The sequence below is a fragment of the Ornithorhynchus anatinus genome, chromosome X5 (assembly GCF_004115215.2).
Source record: "Ornithorhynchus anatinus isolate Pmale09 chromosome X5, mOrnAna1.pri.v4, whole genome shotgun sequence".
Lineage (NCBI taxonomy): Eukaryota > Metazoa > Chordata > Mammalia > Monotremata > Ornithorhynchidae > Ornithorhynchus > Ornithorhynchus anatinus.
Window position 1 is genome coordinate 30,488,056 of NC_041753.1, and position 13,675 is coordinate 30,501,730.

At 45.2% G+C, this 13,675-nt stretch overlaps 1 protein-coding gene across 2 annotated transcripts in view; it reads left to right on the forward strand.

The window, feature by feature from the left end:
• LOC100076747 (synuclein alpha interacting protein) overlaps positions 1–13,675 on the forward strand; it is a 173,394-nt gene that overhangs the window by 93,549 nt on the left and 66,170 nt on the right. For both annotated transcript variants that reach the window (XM_029054595.2, XM_029054596.2), the window contains exon 3: positions 1,186–1,258. In XM_029054595.2, the coding sequence (XP_028910428.1) occupies positions 1,186–1,258 (73 nt within the window). The remainder of the gene's footprint in view (positions 1–1,185; positions 1,259–13,675) is intronic.

Below are 13,675 nucleotides of genomic sequence, written 5' to 3' on the forward strand. Positions count from 1 at the left end.
CACTCTTACCTCCTATCCTAATTATGTGCCCTTTAAACCAAATTCCAGTGGCACCATTATCTGAGGCAATCAGAACATTAGCTAAAGACAAATTGGGCAAAAAGTGACAGTTGTTGGGACGGTTCTCAATGTGCCTGATAATTGTGCTTCCTGCCAAAGGCAACAGCTCTGGAGAGGTGGGGAATGGGTTCATAATCATTCCACCCTGGCCTTTGGAGCTGGGTGGGCTCAGCCAGAAATCAATATGCCAAGATATCGCAACCGTGTCTATCTTTTCTCTTTTCCATGCCTGTCTCTTTCTGTCTTGTCTCTGAGTCAGTCTCAGTCTTGTCTGGGTCATGGTTTGTCACCTGTGTGGTGTCTTGGACTCTGTCTTAGGATCTGGGCACCTCTCTACACTGCTCCCATGCTTGCCCCCATGCTCAAAGTGAAAAGCTGGCAGCAGTGCTTTCTGCTGCTCTGTTTCAGCTGTGAAGCTAAAGCCAAATGGGCTCTCAGATTACAGCATGTCCCGCAATGCCTCTGTTGTTGTCTATGGGATCCCACTATCCAGGGAAACTCAGATACTGGAAGGAAGCCATCAGCATCCCAACAGGTGGCTGCCGGCTATGTGACTTCCATTGGCCACATCTCCCGACTTCAAGAAGGGCTGCTAAGTGGGCTTATTGCCCAGGTCTGCTTGTTCATTTGTGGGTGCAGACCCCTCCCAATCCTCATCCTCTGATCCTGCCCAGGGGATCCCAGTTCTGGTGAATTTTTTTTATGGTATTTGTTAAGCGTTCACTGTGTGTCAAACACTGTTCTAAGTGCTGAGGTAAGTATAAGTCAGTTAGGTCGGACACAGTCCCTGTCCCACATGGGGCTTACAGTCTAAGTAGAAGGAAGAACATGTATTTAGTCCCCATTTTACAGCTGAGGGAACTGAGGCCCAGAAAAGTTAAGTGACTGGCCCAAGGTCACACAGCAAACAGTTGGCAGAGCCAGGATTAGAAACCAGGTCCTCTGACTTCCAGGCCCATGCTCTTTCCACTAGGCCATGTTGCATCTCCAAGTTTAGATCAGCCCACTGATTATGTGGGCATTGAATTTCAGGGTCCTGCCAGATGTTCTTGTTCAGGTGCTGATGGAACGAATGAATAGATTTGTCTCTTATGGGTGTTCTTTCTCCTTTGGTCTTCTATTCAGTATTCCGTAACGTCTCTCAAGACCATCCCAGAGTTGTGCCGAAGATGTGACTCTCAAAGTGAAGACAGATCAGGTATGCCTCTCACTTTTGTTTCCCTCTCCATTTCCTGAGCTGCTTGTCTAATGTGCACTCCCAGCAGCTGGATCATGCCGATGCATTGCTGGTTCTGGTTTATATTTCTGCAGTGTTTTCTTCCAAGAGATCTTTTCCCCCAGCAGATGGTAGGTCATCAGCGAAAGGAAAGGAGGAAGGAGGGGAAAGTCCTTCCAAAGAGAATTTGGCTGTATACAAATAAACGCAGGAGATCATCTCAGCAGTTCCAAACCACAGTATATGCAACAATTTACTGAAAACCCGAGAAACCATTGGTGACAAGACATAATGATGCAGGCGCCAATGAAAAAATGTTGGATGCATTTATTACCCATATGGCAGTGGCCAGCTTGAGGGATGATGTTTTGCCAAAGCCTGAAACTCTATCAAGGATGCTACATGATAGAATCTACTCTACGGCATACTGTAACAGTTAAGATTAAAGCAGAGCTTTGGAGTTTAATAGTGTAAACTAAATGAAGAATCATGGCATATAGATGAGAACCAGCTGGGTGACCTTTTTTTCCTCCCTCCACTGACAAAAAGTACATTCAGTGTTGTTTTTCACTCCGTAAATCAAATTAGACCTCTTTGTTTTTCTCTCTGTGATGGGCAAAGGAATACATTGGAGGGAAAGATGATGTCGTGTTGAACTATGAAATGTTTATTGTTCTTTTATGTGATGATTTCAAAGCATGTGTTCATTTACACTGTCAAATCTAGAACACCTCTTGCAGTGTCTCGGTCCCAGAATTCTTAGAGGAGATGAGAGGCTTACTATAGTACTCAAACTAAGTCTTAGATCAGCTTATTCCAAACCTGAGTCCCTATCTTCTATGACTATCAATATTGTAGGTCATTACGATGAAAAGGACCTTTAAAAAATCTAATTTACTTTTCCACTGTGCTGTTTGTTTACTTTTGACATTTTGCTTAGATGAAGCAGTGAAAATAGATTAGTCTTCTTCTGTTTTGTTTACCCTGATGTTCTTGGGCACTGAAAGCAATTCTACAATGTTTGGGTCAGAAACACTGCCAAGGAATGTTTTAAAGTCAAATGAAATAGTTTTCAGGTCAATTTTATTTTTTAAAACTACAAAACTATTTGTATTCATCTCGAGTATTAGACTCTTGCTTATAAAGCCTGAAATGGGGGGGGGGGGTCTATGATGGCCACAGTGCTCCCTGGTTCCGGTGTGATAACCTTGGGCCACACAAAGGCAATGAGCCAGGCTTCCCCAGTTCTCGAACTTCCTCCAAGCTCCTTTCTGCTCAGCCTGCCAAGCTGGACTTGGTCTTGAAAGGAGAAAGAGCTGCAAAGCACCAGACAGCAGTTAGGTGGTGAATGCCAGTGTGCGTTTTGATGGGGGAAACGAGGGGGAAGTGAGGACATAAAGGTTTGTTAATCTTTGGCTTCTAGTGACACCGGTATATAGTGACACAGACTGACTGAAAGTCCCAGGTCGGCTGGACAGTCTGGGTTGCTATAAGATCTCCTAGACAATTTTAGAACACCACAAGTATCCCAAAATTGGGACTGTCCTGTCTAAACTGGTCACTCTTTCTGAGGCATTTTAAATTGCCAGCATGGAGCCCGTAAAGTCCATTTACATCACTTAGGAGATTTTAACCCTCCACTTTTCTGTCGCCTTTCCCATATACCCTTTTTGTCATCGTTTCTAAGGAAACACTATTAACCTTTTGTGTTACCTGTAAGTCCCACAGGGACATTAACCATGGGGACAGGCAGGAACTCATTCACCAAGCCCAAGCAGCTAGTCCAGGCTTGCCCAACCTCAGGGGTGTTGGTGTAGACCAAGGAAAGATAGGCACTAAGGATGTGAGGAAAAGTCTCCAGAGGCCCTGACAGGTCAGTTCTTGGGGTTCACCCAGGGGCCTGGGTTCTGCTCTAAGATGGGCTCAGGAGACCAATTCTTTTGGGACTCCCAGAGCCACACAGGCCTGCCATGGAAGAGATCTATAGACTGACCCTCGAGCCAGCCCAACATCCCTGAAGCTGTCCAGGCCCCTGGAGATGAAATTGAGTCCACACTTCTAGGGTGGAACTAATGTCACCAAAATATCACAGTAGAATTTGTGTAGTTCCTCCCTTTCCCCCCCACTTAGATAATCAGAGTTTGTGGACATTAACTCCTACTCGTCCTGGGCCCTGACATGGTAGAGGAAGAGGTGGGTGGGATCAGCACGGGATAGAGCATGCTCCTGGGAGTCAGAAAGACTGCTCTGCCACTTGTCGGCTGTGTGACTGTGGGCAAGTCACTTAACTTCTCTGTGCCTCAGTTCCCTCATCTGTAAAATGGGGATTAAGACTGTGAGCCCCACGTGGGACAACCTGATTCCCCTATGTCTACCCCAGCGCTTAGAACAGTGCTCGGCACATAGTAAGCGCTTAACAAATACCAACATTATTAAGGACTGGGGTTCTAATCCTGGCTCTGCCACTTGTCTGCTGTGTAACCTTGGGCAAGTCACTTAACTGCTGTGTGCCTCAGTTACCTCATCTTTAAAATGGGGATTAAGACTGTGAGCCCCATGTGGGACAGGGAATGTGTTCAACCTGATTTGCTTGTATCTACCCCTGTGCTTAGTACAGTGCCTGGCACATAGTAAGCGCTTAACGAATACTACAATTATAATTACTATTATCATCTCCTGGAGGGAGTAATTCAAGCTTGTTGGGGGTCATCTTGTTTCTGTCCCACCTGCAATTCAGTCCTCAACATTGGCTAGAAGGAAAGAGGCAGGACTCCTCCCGGAAGGAGGCACTCATCGAAGTCCAAGGTCAGAAAGGTTTAAAGCAGAGCTTTCGGGAAAGGGTTTATTTGATGTGGACAGATTGTCTGGGAGACCTATCACCCTCAAACTAATGTTGCTAGTGACAGGAAGACAGAGCAAAATCAAGGGCTGCACTTCAGGGGTGTCCACAGACAATACTGGCTAAACAGTTGTCTTTGATACTAGTGCCAAATTCACGAGGTACAATGATTTGGAGTTGACTTTAATAATAATAATGTTGGTATTTGTTAAGCGCTTACTATGTGCAGAGCACTGTTCTAAGCGCTGGGGTAAACACAGGGGAATCAGGTTGTCCCACGTGGGGCTCACAGTCTTAATCCCCATTTTACAGATGAGGGAACTGAGGCACAGAGAAGTGAAGTGACTTGCCCACAGTCACACAGCTGACAAGTGGCAGAGCTGGGATTCGAACTCATGAGCCCTGACTCCAAAGCCCGTGCTCTTTCCACTGCGCCACGCTGCTTCTCATGTCTCATGACTTTACTTGGGGCAGCATTCCCTGCCTAGGTTCTAGGCCACAGTCGAGTTCTGAAATTGTCAGCAATCCCATTCCAAGGTCCCGGGCCTTTGTCTCTTGGACTTGCTTCTAATAATAATAATAATAATGTTGGTATTTGTTAAGCGCTTACTATGTGACGAGCACTGTTCTAAGCGCTGGGGTAGATACAGGGTAATCAGGTTGTCCCACGAGAGGCTCACAGTCTTAATCCCCATTTTACAGATGAGGTAACTGAGGCACAGAGAAGTTAAGTGACTTGCCCACAGTCACACAGCTGACAAGTGGAAGGGCTGGGATTCGAACTCACGACCTCTGACTCCCAAGCCCGGGCTCTTTCCACTGAGCCACGCTGCTTCTACAGTCAGTCCGTAGCAGATTTTCGTGTCCTTCCATTGAATTTTTCCATTTTTCCTCATTTGATATTAGTCACTGTATCTTGTTTATTTTCCCCACCTCATCACTTGATGGGGAAATGAGCGGGAAGGAGAACGTTTTCAGCCAATCGCTCCATTCCTCATAGATAGGTCTGTTGTGGGTAAAAGGAAATAAGTTCTAAAATATAAACATTCTGATTCTGACATAAATAAGGCCATCCCACAGTGAGAGGCATTTTGAATTCTTATAAAATTAAGAGTCTTGAATTAAATTAAAATTGAGCATTATATATAATTGTTTGCTAGTTCACTGACTGTGACACTGGCCCTTTTCATCCCCTTTTATTTAAATGATGGTGACACAATGTTTGATTGCCTGGTATTAGTTGCCAAGGTAATTTATTCCCCAACCCAAACTTCACCTAACAGGCAGCAGACCTACTCTGAAACTAAGAGAATTGAGGAATCTAATCCAGATAGCCAGTATTGGCAATTTAGAGAAGAGGGATGTAGAGCAATTAACCATGAGCTCTTGGTTGATTAATACAGATTGGGGGATGTGGGGAGGGGTGAGTCTAAACTGCATTCCCCCATTGCTTGCCCCTTCACCCTGAATTACTTGGTGGAAAAAAAACAATTCACCCTCTCCTGGCTAATTTCTGGTTCTTTAGCATTCACAAGATGTGGACTGAATTTCAGAACCAGTACCTTCTATGTCCTGTGAGAGAGGTTGGACTCACTTTTCAGATGTGGGTCTTCATCAGTTGGGTGTTGGTCATATCAAGTTGGACTTCTGGTGTTCTTACATTACATTGCCTTCTTGGCCAGGTAACCTCTATCCTGTCAAAGGGCATTGCCTCTCCATGGCAAGAGGTATGTTGGGGAGAGAGAGAGAAAGAAGGGAAGGACACCTTGAAGTGTTTCTGGTTCAGAGACACCACCTCACAACTCTTCATGAAAAGAGAAAGAAGAGTGGCCCATTAGAAGGAGAGTGGCCTATTGGAAAGAGCACCGGCCTATGAGTCAGAGTGACTGGGTTCTAATTCCGGCTCTGCCACTTGCCTGCTGTGTTACCTTGGACAAGTTCTTCACTGCTCTGTGCCTCAGTTTCCTCATCTGTAAGATACCTGTTCTCCGTCTTACTTAGACTATGAGTTCCATGTGGGACAGGGATTGTGTCCCACCTGATTACCTTGCACCTACCCCGGGCTTGGCACAGAGTAAATGCTTAGCAGATACCATTATCATTATTATTTGGCTGTAAATTCCAGAAGGGATCACTCTTCTAGCCCTTTTACATGTTCTCAAATGCCCAATCACAATCCTGGCTATACAGAGGATGCTCAGTACAGAACTCTGCATGCAGTAGGAAGCCAAAATAGGCACAGATTATGGCTAGTGCACACAGTAGCATTCAGCACAGTGCTCTGCACACAGTAAGTGCCCAGTAAATCCTGCTGCTACCCTGGTATAGAAAAGTAGGTGAATTTGATAGCTTTTCCTTGGGCTGTGCCTCTCAATGCTGATTTTCAATACCATATCCCAAAGAAAGGCAGCTGGCAAACTGTGTGTGGATTCTCTCTCCTTGAATTATGATGAAGCGCCTGTTAATTTAGTTCAGTTTTTGAAGGAAAGGCATGAGGGAACTGTTGCCTTAGGAAAATCTTATTAAAGACCTTTCCCCCCCACTCAGCTACCCCACACCGACTGTGGCTCAAGTATGTGTTCTTGGACCCCAATTAGGGATTTCAATTAGAATCAAATGGAAACACTAGTGAATGCCTTGGTGTGCAATGGTCCTGGATGTCTGTTGGGTCTCCAGTATGACCCATCAAGGGACAATCAAGTCATCTAATTCCCATTCAGGCAACATTTCCAACCCTGATCAGAGACAAAATAAATCTTTTTCCATTCATTCCACACTAAGTACTGAGCAGCCACTGCACGCAGGGCCCTGAACTGAGTTCACTTCAATAAAATGAATTCAAATGAATCCCTTTCCATTTTGTAACCAGGAGACTTCAGCTTGGCATTTGTTTTGGCCTTTCATAAGCTTTTTAACTAACGACAGGCTGACAGCTGCAGGAATGCTCCCTTCTCTCTCTCCTTTTCTCCCTGCCTCCTCCCATCCTTCCCTCCTGTCCTGCATTGTCCCCCCACCTGGCTACTCTCTAGTCCGTTTCCTTCTTCACCCACCCCCCACCCCCCCACCCTCCTTCCCACACACAGTATTCGGAACTTTGAGCTCTTTATCGCTCACAGAGATTAAAACTGTAACACACTGCCACCTTCAGTCAAGCCATTAAATCTGTTTGAGAGGTTGGTGACGGCACTGGGGTGGCTATGAGGGAGAGGCATAGTAGGGGTTTATGTACCCATGATTGATGAGAGCTCCCTTTTGGTATATGTCTGTATATACAACTAGGCACAGAGAGAGAAAGAGAGAAAACAAACACTGGAAATGGGCCTGGAGTGAATACAAGACTTAATTCACTCAAGAGGCTCTGCTAATGTCATGAACCACACGAGGGAAGGTCGGGCATACTTTTTAGATGACAGAATAACCCTGAAAATGAATTCAGCCATGCATTTGCTCCAGGCACACCAATTGCTGTAATATAGAAATGGGAACTCTCAAACTAGAGGTCTAGGTTTTCAAAATATTGTGTCTTATTTCATGGTGAAGGATGCCATTGAGGTGGAGAGGTATGTTTCCTAGCTGATGCAGAAGGAATTCGGCCCATAAGTGAGTTTGCAAAAAGCCAGAAACAGATCCAGGGGGTCTGCATAATTACTGTACTTCAGCAATTCTCATAAATGGAGGGAGAGGGTAAAACTATGAATTAGCAAGGTCTATTCCCATTGCTGCTTATTGTTACCAGCCACTTAAAATAATAAAATTGTGCCACCTAATCCTAATCAGTCTTCTCCCTGGGAAATTAGGCTCCCTAATGTGATCATATCCCTCACTGATCTTGTCAAAATGAATTCCCCTGCGCCTCTAGTATCCCTTCTCCTCCTCCACCCGCAACCAGATACTGTCCTCAGCTCATTCAGTCCTTGTGCCCTAATCTGTCCAGAGTGCAGTCAGTCAGTGGGTGAGAGAGAATGGCAGTGTATCATCTTCCAGTGTAGCGTCTTTCTACCCTGCCTGTCCACCCTCCCTGAACTAAGAGCTGTGGCTGCTTCTAGCCTTCTGCCTTAACTTTGTCACCATGGGTAGACAGATGGACTGAGGAGATTTTCCTTAAGTTTCCTCATCAGCCAAATGAGGATTCACTATCTTTTCTCCCTCTCCCTTTGACTGTGAGCCCCTTGTGCCTGACCTGATTATCTTGGATCTACCCCAGCACTTAGTACAGGACTTGACACATAGTAGTGTTTAACAAATACCACAGTACCACTATTATTATTATTATTACCATTACTTGCAGGGGGGAAATTGTCAGATTTAAGAATACATTTAAGGACGATGGATCTGATTTGAGTTGTGAGAGGGCAGACTCAAGAAGGGTTAAATAGCTCCATGGATAAGCAGTCCTTCATTACTTACCAGAGGGAGAGGTAAGGGTGTTAGATGGTCCATCCCTAACCATGAGGGCAGATTCCAGCAAGACAGCAATCACACAGTTTCTCCAGACATCCCGGTGCCACTGTCAACAGCTTGGGTCCTAGGCTGAATGAGCTGTGGAATTGGCCCAAGATGGCATTGTGGTGTGACCTTCTTCTCCCCTCCCACCATTGACTAAATTCCTGAGGTCTGGCCTGGGCAAGCTGACAGCCCCAGGGATGGTGATCTATTCCTAAGCCTAGGGCCAAAGGATGGGATCTTGCTTGGCTCCTGAGGATGCCCCTGTGGGCAGGGCAACCTGTACCAGGGCCTTCTGGTCATTCCCAATTCTTTGGTGCTTGTGGGTTGGCACCGAGAACCACCAGAGCTACATCCTCCCTTTTCCTGGGCTAGAGACTGCATGAGCCAGCCCAAGGAGAAAACCACCATTTAGGGCCCTGAGAGCTTGGCACCACCCCACCTCACTCCCCAGAGCAACATCTCAAAGCTCAGACTGGGGTGGCTGCTGGAAGGAAAAGACAGATGACTAGGGCAGTTTCCACAAATCTTACCCCATCTTCTTGCAGTCCTCACCCTTCTTCTTGATTCTAGGCAAGAGTATCCACCACTTCTGCTTGAGTCTCAGTTAATAATAATAAGAATAATGGTACTTATTAAGCACTTACTGTGTGCCAAGCACTGTTCTAAGCACTGGGGTAGATACAAATTAATCAGGTTGGACCCAGTCCCTGTCCCATATGGGACCCACACTCATAATCCCCATTTCACAGGCAAGGTGACTGAGGCCCAGAGAAGTTAAGTGACTTGCCCAAGGTCTCACAGACATGTGGAAGAGCAGGGATTAGAACACGGATCCTTCTGACTCCCAGGCCCATGCTCTATCCACTAAGCCAAGCTGCTTCAATAATTGTGGTATTTGTTAATTGCTTACTATGTGCCAGGCATTGTACTAAGGGTGGGATGGGTCCAAGCAAATCAAGTTGGACATAGTCCCTGTCCCAAGTGGGGCTCACGTTCTTGATCCCCATTTTACAGATGAGGAACTGAGGCCCAGATAAGTGAAGTGACTTGCCCAAGGTCACAGAGCAGACAAGTGGTGGAGCCAGAATTAAAACCCGTGACCTCAGCGCTTAGTACAGTTCTAATCCCAGCTCTGCTACTTGTCTGCTGTGTGACCTTGGGCAAGCCACTTAACTTCTCTGTGCCTCAGTTACCTCATCTGTAAAATGGGGACTAAGTCTGTGAGCCCCACGTGGGACAACCTGATTACCTTGTATCTACCCCAGTGCTTAGAATAGTGCTTGGCACACGTAAGTGCTTAACAGATACCATAATTATTATTATTATGACCTTCTCACTCCTGGGCCCATGCTCTATCCACTGTGCAATGCTGCTTCTCAGTTTCATTCACGTGGTCTCCGGTGTAACTAGGCAGGGGGTTATATCAGGGCTTCTCAAACTGGGGTCTGAGTTGCGCGGTCACACTTCTGACCCTTCCATTTCCAGAGACTTTGAGTTCCAAAAGTGAGGCATGCCTCTGCTCCCTCCCCATTCCCCCATCATGCATGCTCTGGGGGGTGCTCCTAGTGCCATTCTGGGGGTGCAGCTACTGCCACACTCAAGGAGCTGGGAGCAGGCATAGTCCAGGGTGTAAGGGAGCCCACAGAAGCAAGCCTCAGAATGAAATGTTTGAGCACCACTGGCTCAGAGTTCCCAAACCCACTGTGAAAGCATTAAACCTCCTAATCTTTCATTAGTTTCTACTAGTCCTTAGGTGTTTAGATGGAAGGAAATGGACCATTGCAAATCTCAAAGGGAGGGCTCTCACGGTGACTTAGCTTTAGCTATTCCAGCAAAAGAAAAAAAAACAAAAAGACCAAACAACCTAATGCTATATATACTATAAAAAAAAATCATGCTCTGCAGGGAGGTCATACTCATTCCTGTGGATGGCTTGCGCACAGATATTTGCACATCTACCACGCTCTTCAGCAAAGGAGCGAATTGCCAATAAATTATTTGTAAAGTGATTAACCACCTAATCCGTTATTGAATAGAACAGGACATGAAATCGATGACTCGATGGTGACTTGAACACTCTCTACTCATTTTTTGTAGAGAGTGTTGGTGGGAGGTGTTTCCTTTGGGGTGGGGACAGTGGTCCAAGAAAAAGAGAGACAGAGATGAGAGAGACAGACAAATGAGGAAGCCAGAAGGAGATGAAAGAGAGAGACTGATACAGAGAACAACATAAATGATAGAGCCCTCAATGGATATAGCCCTCGTATGCATGGACGCTTTCAAACACTCAAATTTACTCAGGTTATCTTCACTTCCACTGCTCCCAGCCAGAGCTACAGCAGCAAAGCTCAGCCGAGCTGGTTCCTATCTGACAACTACCAAGAAGCCTGGTTCCTAGCACCGATCTAAATGGGTTGCTGCTGCCACTGCTGCTTTCTCAGATTTCCAGAGTGAGGGAACCCTCCCTAAAAAAAAAAAAATCCTTAGGGAGATGCAGCATGGCCTAGTGGAAAGGGCATGGGCTTGGGAGTCAGAGGACCTGGGTTCTAATCCCGGCTCCCCTTCTTGTCTGCTGTGTGACCTTGGGCAAGTCACTTCACTTCTCTGGGCCTCAGTTACCTCCTCTGTAAATTGCAGATTAAGACTGTAAGCCCTATTTGAGACAGGGACTGTGTCCAACCTGATTATCTTGTATTTAACCTAGCACTTCGCACTTAAGAAATACCATTAAAAAAAAAACAACAAACAGAAAGCAGTAGCAGTAGCGGTCATTTCAGACCTGAATTGGAACTAGTAGTCAAGATTTCAGTAGGAGGAGGAGGAGGAGGAGTAATAGTAATAGCATTTATCAAGCACCCAGCAGGTTCAGTATATGATACAGGAAGTATAAAACAAAGAAATGACACATTCCCTGTCCACAAAGGGGTACAGACATAAACCTATTTACACAGTAATCAAAACAAATAATTCAGTGTTCAGTTGAATAAACATATATACAGAAGTCCTGAGGATGGGTATGCTAAAGATGGCTGATTAGTTTATATGACTTGGGATGTTGTTAATCAGGGAAGGCTGTTGGAGGAGGTGGTCTTTCAGGAGTGCTGTGGTCTCTCAGATCTGGGGAGGGAGGGAGTTCCAAGCTAGGCAAAAAGAATGAATAAAGGGATGGAAGTGGGGGAGGTCGGAGAGTTGAGTGTGAGGTACAGTTAGAAGGTGAGCTTGGGAAAAAGGGAAGAGAGAGGGTTGGGAGTAGTAGATGAAGAAAACAGATATGCAAGGTGTGCTGAGTTGGTGTAGAGCCTTGAAGCCAATCGAGAGCAGTTTTGCTTTGATGCAGAGGGACATGTGGAGACAGAGAAAAGTTTTGAACATCAGGGAGATGTGTGCCTATCAGTGCTTCAGAAAGATGATCTGGGCAATGATATGTAGTATGGATTGGAAAGAAGAGAGACTGGAAGCAGGATGGCCAGCTAGGAGGGTCTTGCAACAGCCTAACCTCATGATGGCCAAAGCTTGTACCAAAGTGGTAGCTGTTTGAGTGGAGAAGAAGGGACAGATCCTCAAAATGTTGTGTAGAAACAACTGACAGGATTTGGCACAATACTGGATGTGAGAGATGAAGGAGAATGAAGAGTCAAGGATGCTGCCAAGACTAAAGGTTTCTGGGACAGGGAGGTTAGTGGTGCTATTGATATGATAGAAAAGTTTGGAAGAGCTGATTTAGGATGAGAGATGAAGAGTTCAGGTTTGGACATAATATGTTTGGGGTGCCTAAGGAACATTGAAATGGAGATATCTTGGCAGCAAGAGGAGATGTAGGATTGCAATTTAGATGACAGGTCAGGGCTGGAGAGGTAAGTTTGGGATTCATCCACCTAGAAATTGTAGGTGATACCATATTTGAGGAGATGCTCTTTCTTAAAAGCAGGGGATGAGCACTGTAGCCATCTTAAATACCACTTATTATTGGTAGTATTGTTGTTATCAGCTGTTCTACAGGCCCTCAAAATCTCATAGAGGATCACAAGCAGCCCTCAGTCCAAGAGCTTGACCTGTGTGATGCCCAGTGTTACGTATAGCCAACTGATAAAAAGCCCTTTTTTTTTCCGATGGAAGCCCATTTAGCATTTAGCATGTCACCAAGGGGAGCATTTAAGGGTAATTTAATGTAAAAGTATTCCCAAATGGGGATGCCACTACTCAGGCATTTTCTTTTATGATGTCCAGAACTCCCCAGATATGGAGAGAAGAGTATTATGCTAGTAGCCCACAATACCAGCCAGTTAAAGATAGAGTTCCTAGTTACAGGAATAAGCTGTGTAATCTTTGCAGCAGAAAATAAGAAATGCATCAACCCTACAAGCAAAAGAGCTGATTTTTTTGTAAGATTTACCTGTCATCATTGTAATACACTTGAAGTGATCTAGTTGAGTTCCAATTTGCCAGAAGCCTTAATGTGTGGCCTTGGGCAAATCACTTAATCTCTCTGGGCCCATTTCCTCATCTGTAAAATGGGGTTAAGATAGATTAGGAGTCAGTCCCTGTGTCCAATCTCAAAATCTTTTATCTACCCCAGGATTTAGCACTTAATAAATGCCATAATAATAAAAATTATTATGCAGAAGCTGTATAAAATTTCTAAAGATTTCTGAATTAGGCCAGAATTTAGTTTACCAATAACTTGGTACACTAAGCTCTTAAGGGCATTATTTTTCTGAAAGATCTTTGTGTTCAACCTTAAACCATTGTGCAACTGAATATTTCAGTGAACTTAGACATGTCCAAATACCTGATATCAGATAAGAGATTTCAGCCACATAATCTCGTTATGGACAGAGAACATGTCTGCTAATTCTGCTGTATTCTCCCAAGATCTTAGTACAGTGCTCTGCACAAGTAATCCATTCAATAAATACCATTGATTGACTGACCTCACAGGAAGAGGTGGGGAACAGAGCATGTTGAAAATAATCCACTCCCCCTGAGTCCAGGACAACACAGGGAGAGGCAGAGGCGTCGTCTGAGCTCAGTCTTCGAGATGGAGTCAGGTTAAATATAACCTGGCCTTGCTTGGATTCTGTGGGCATAGCCAGGCAGGACACACCCTGGGTCCC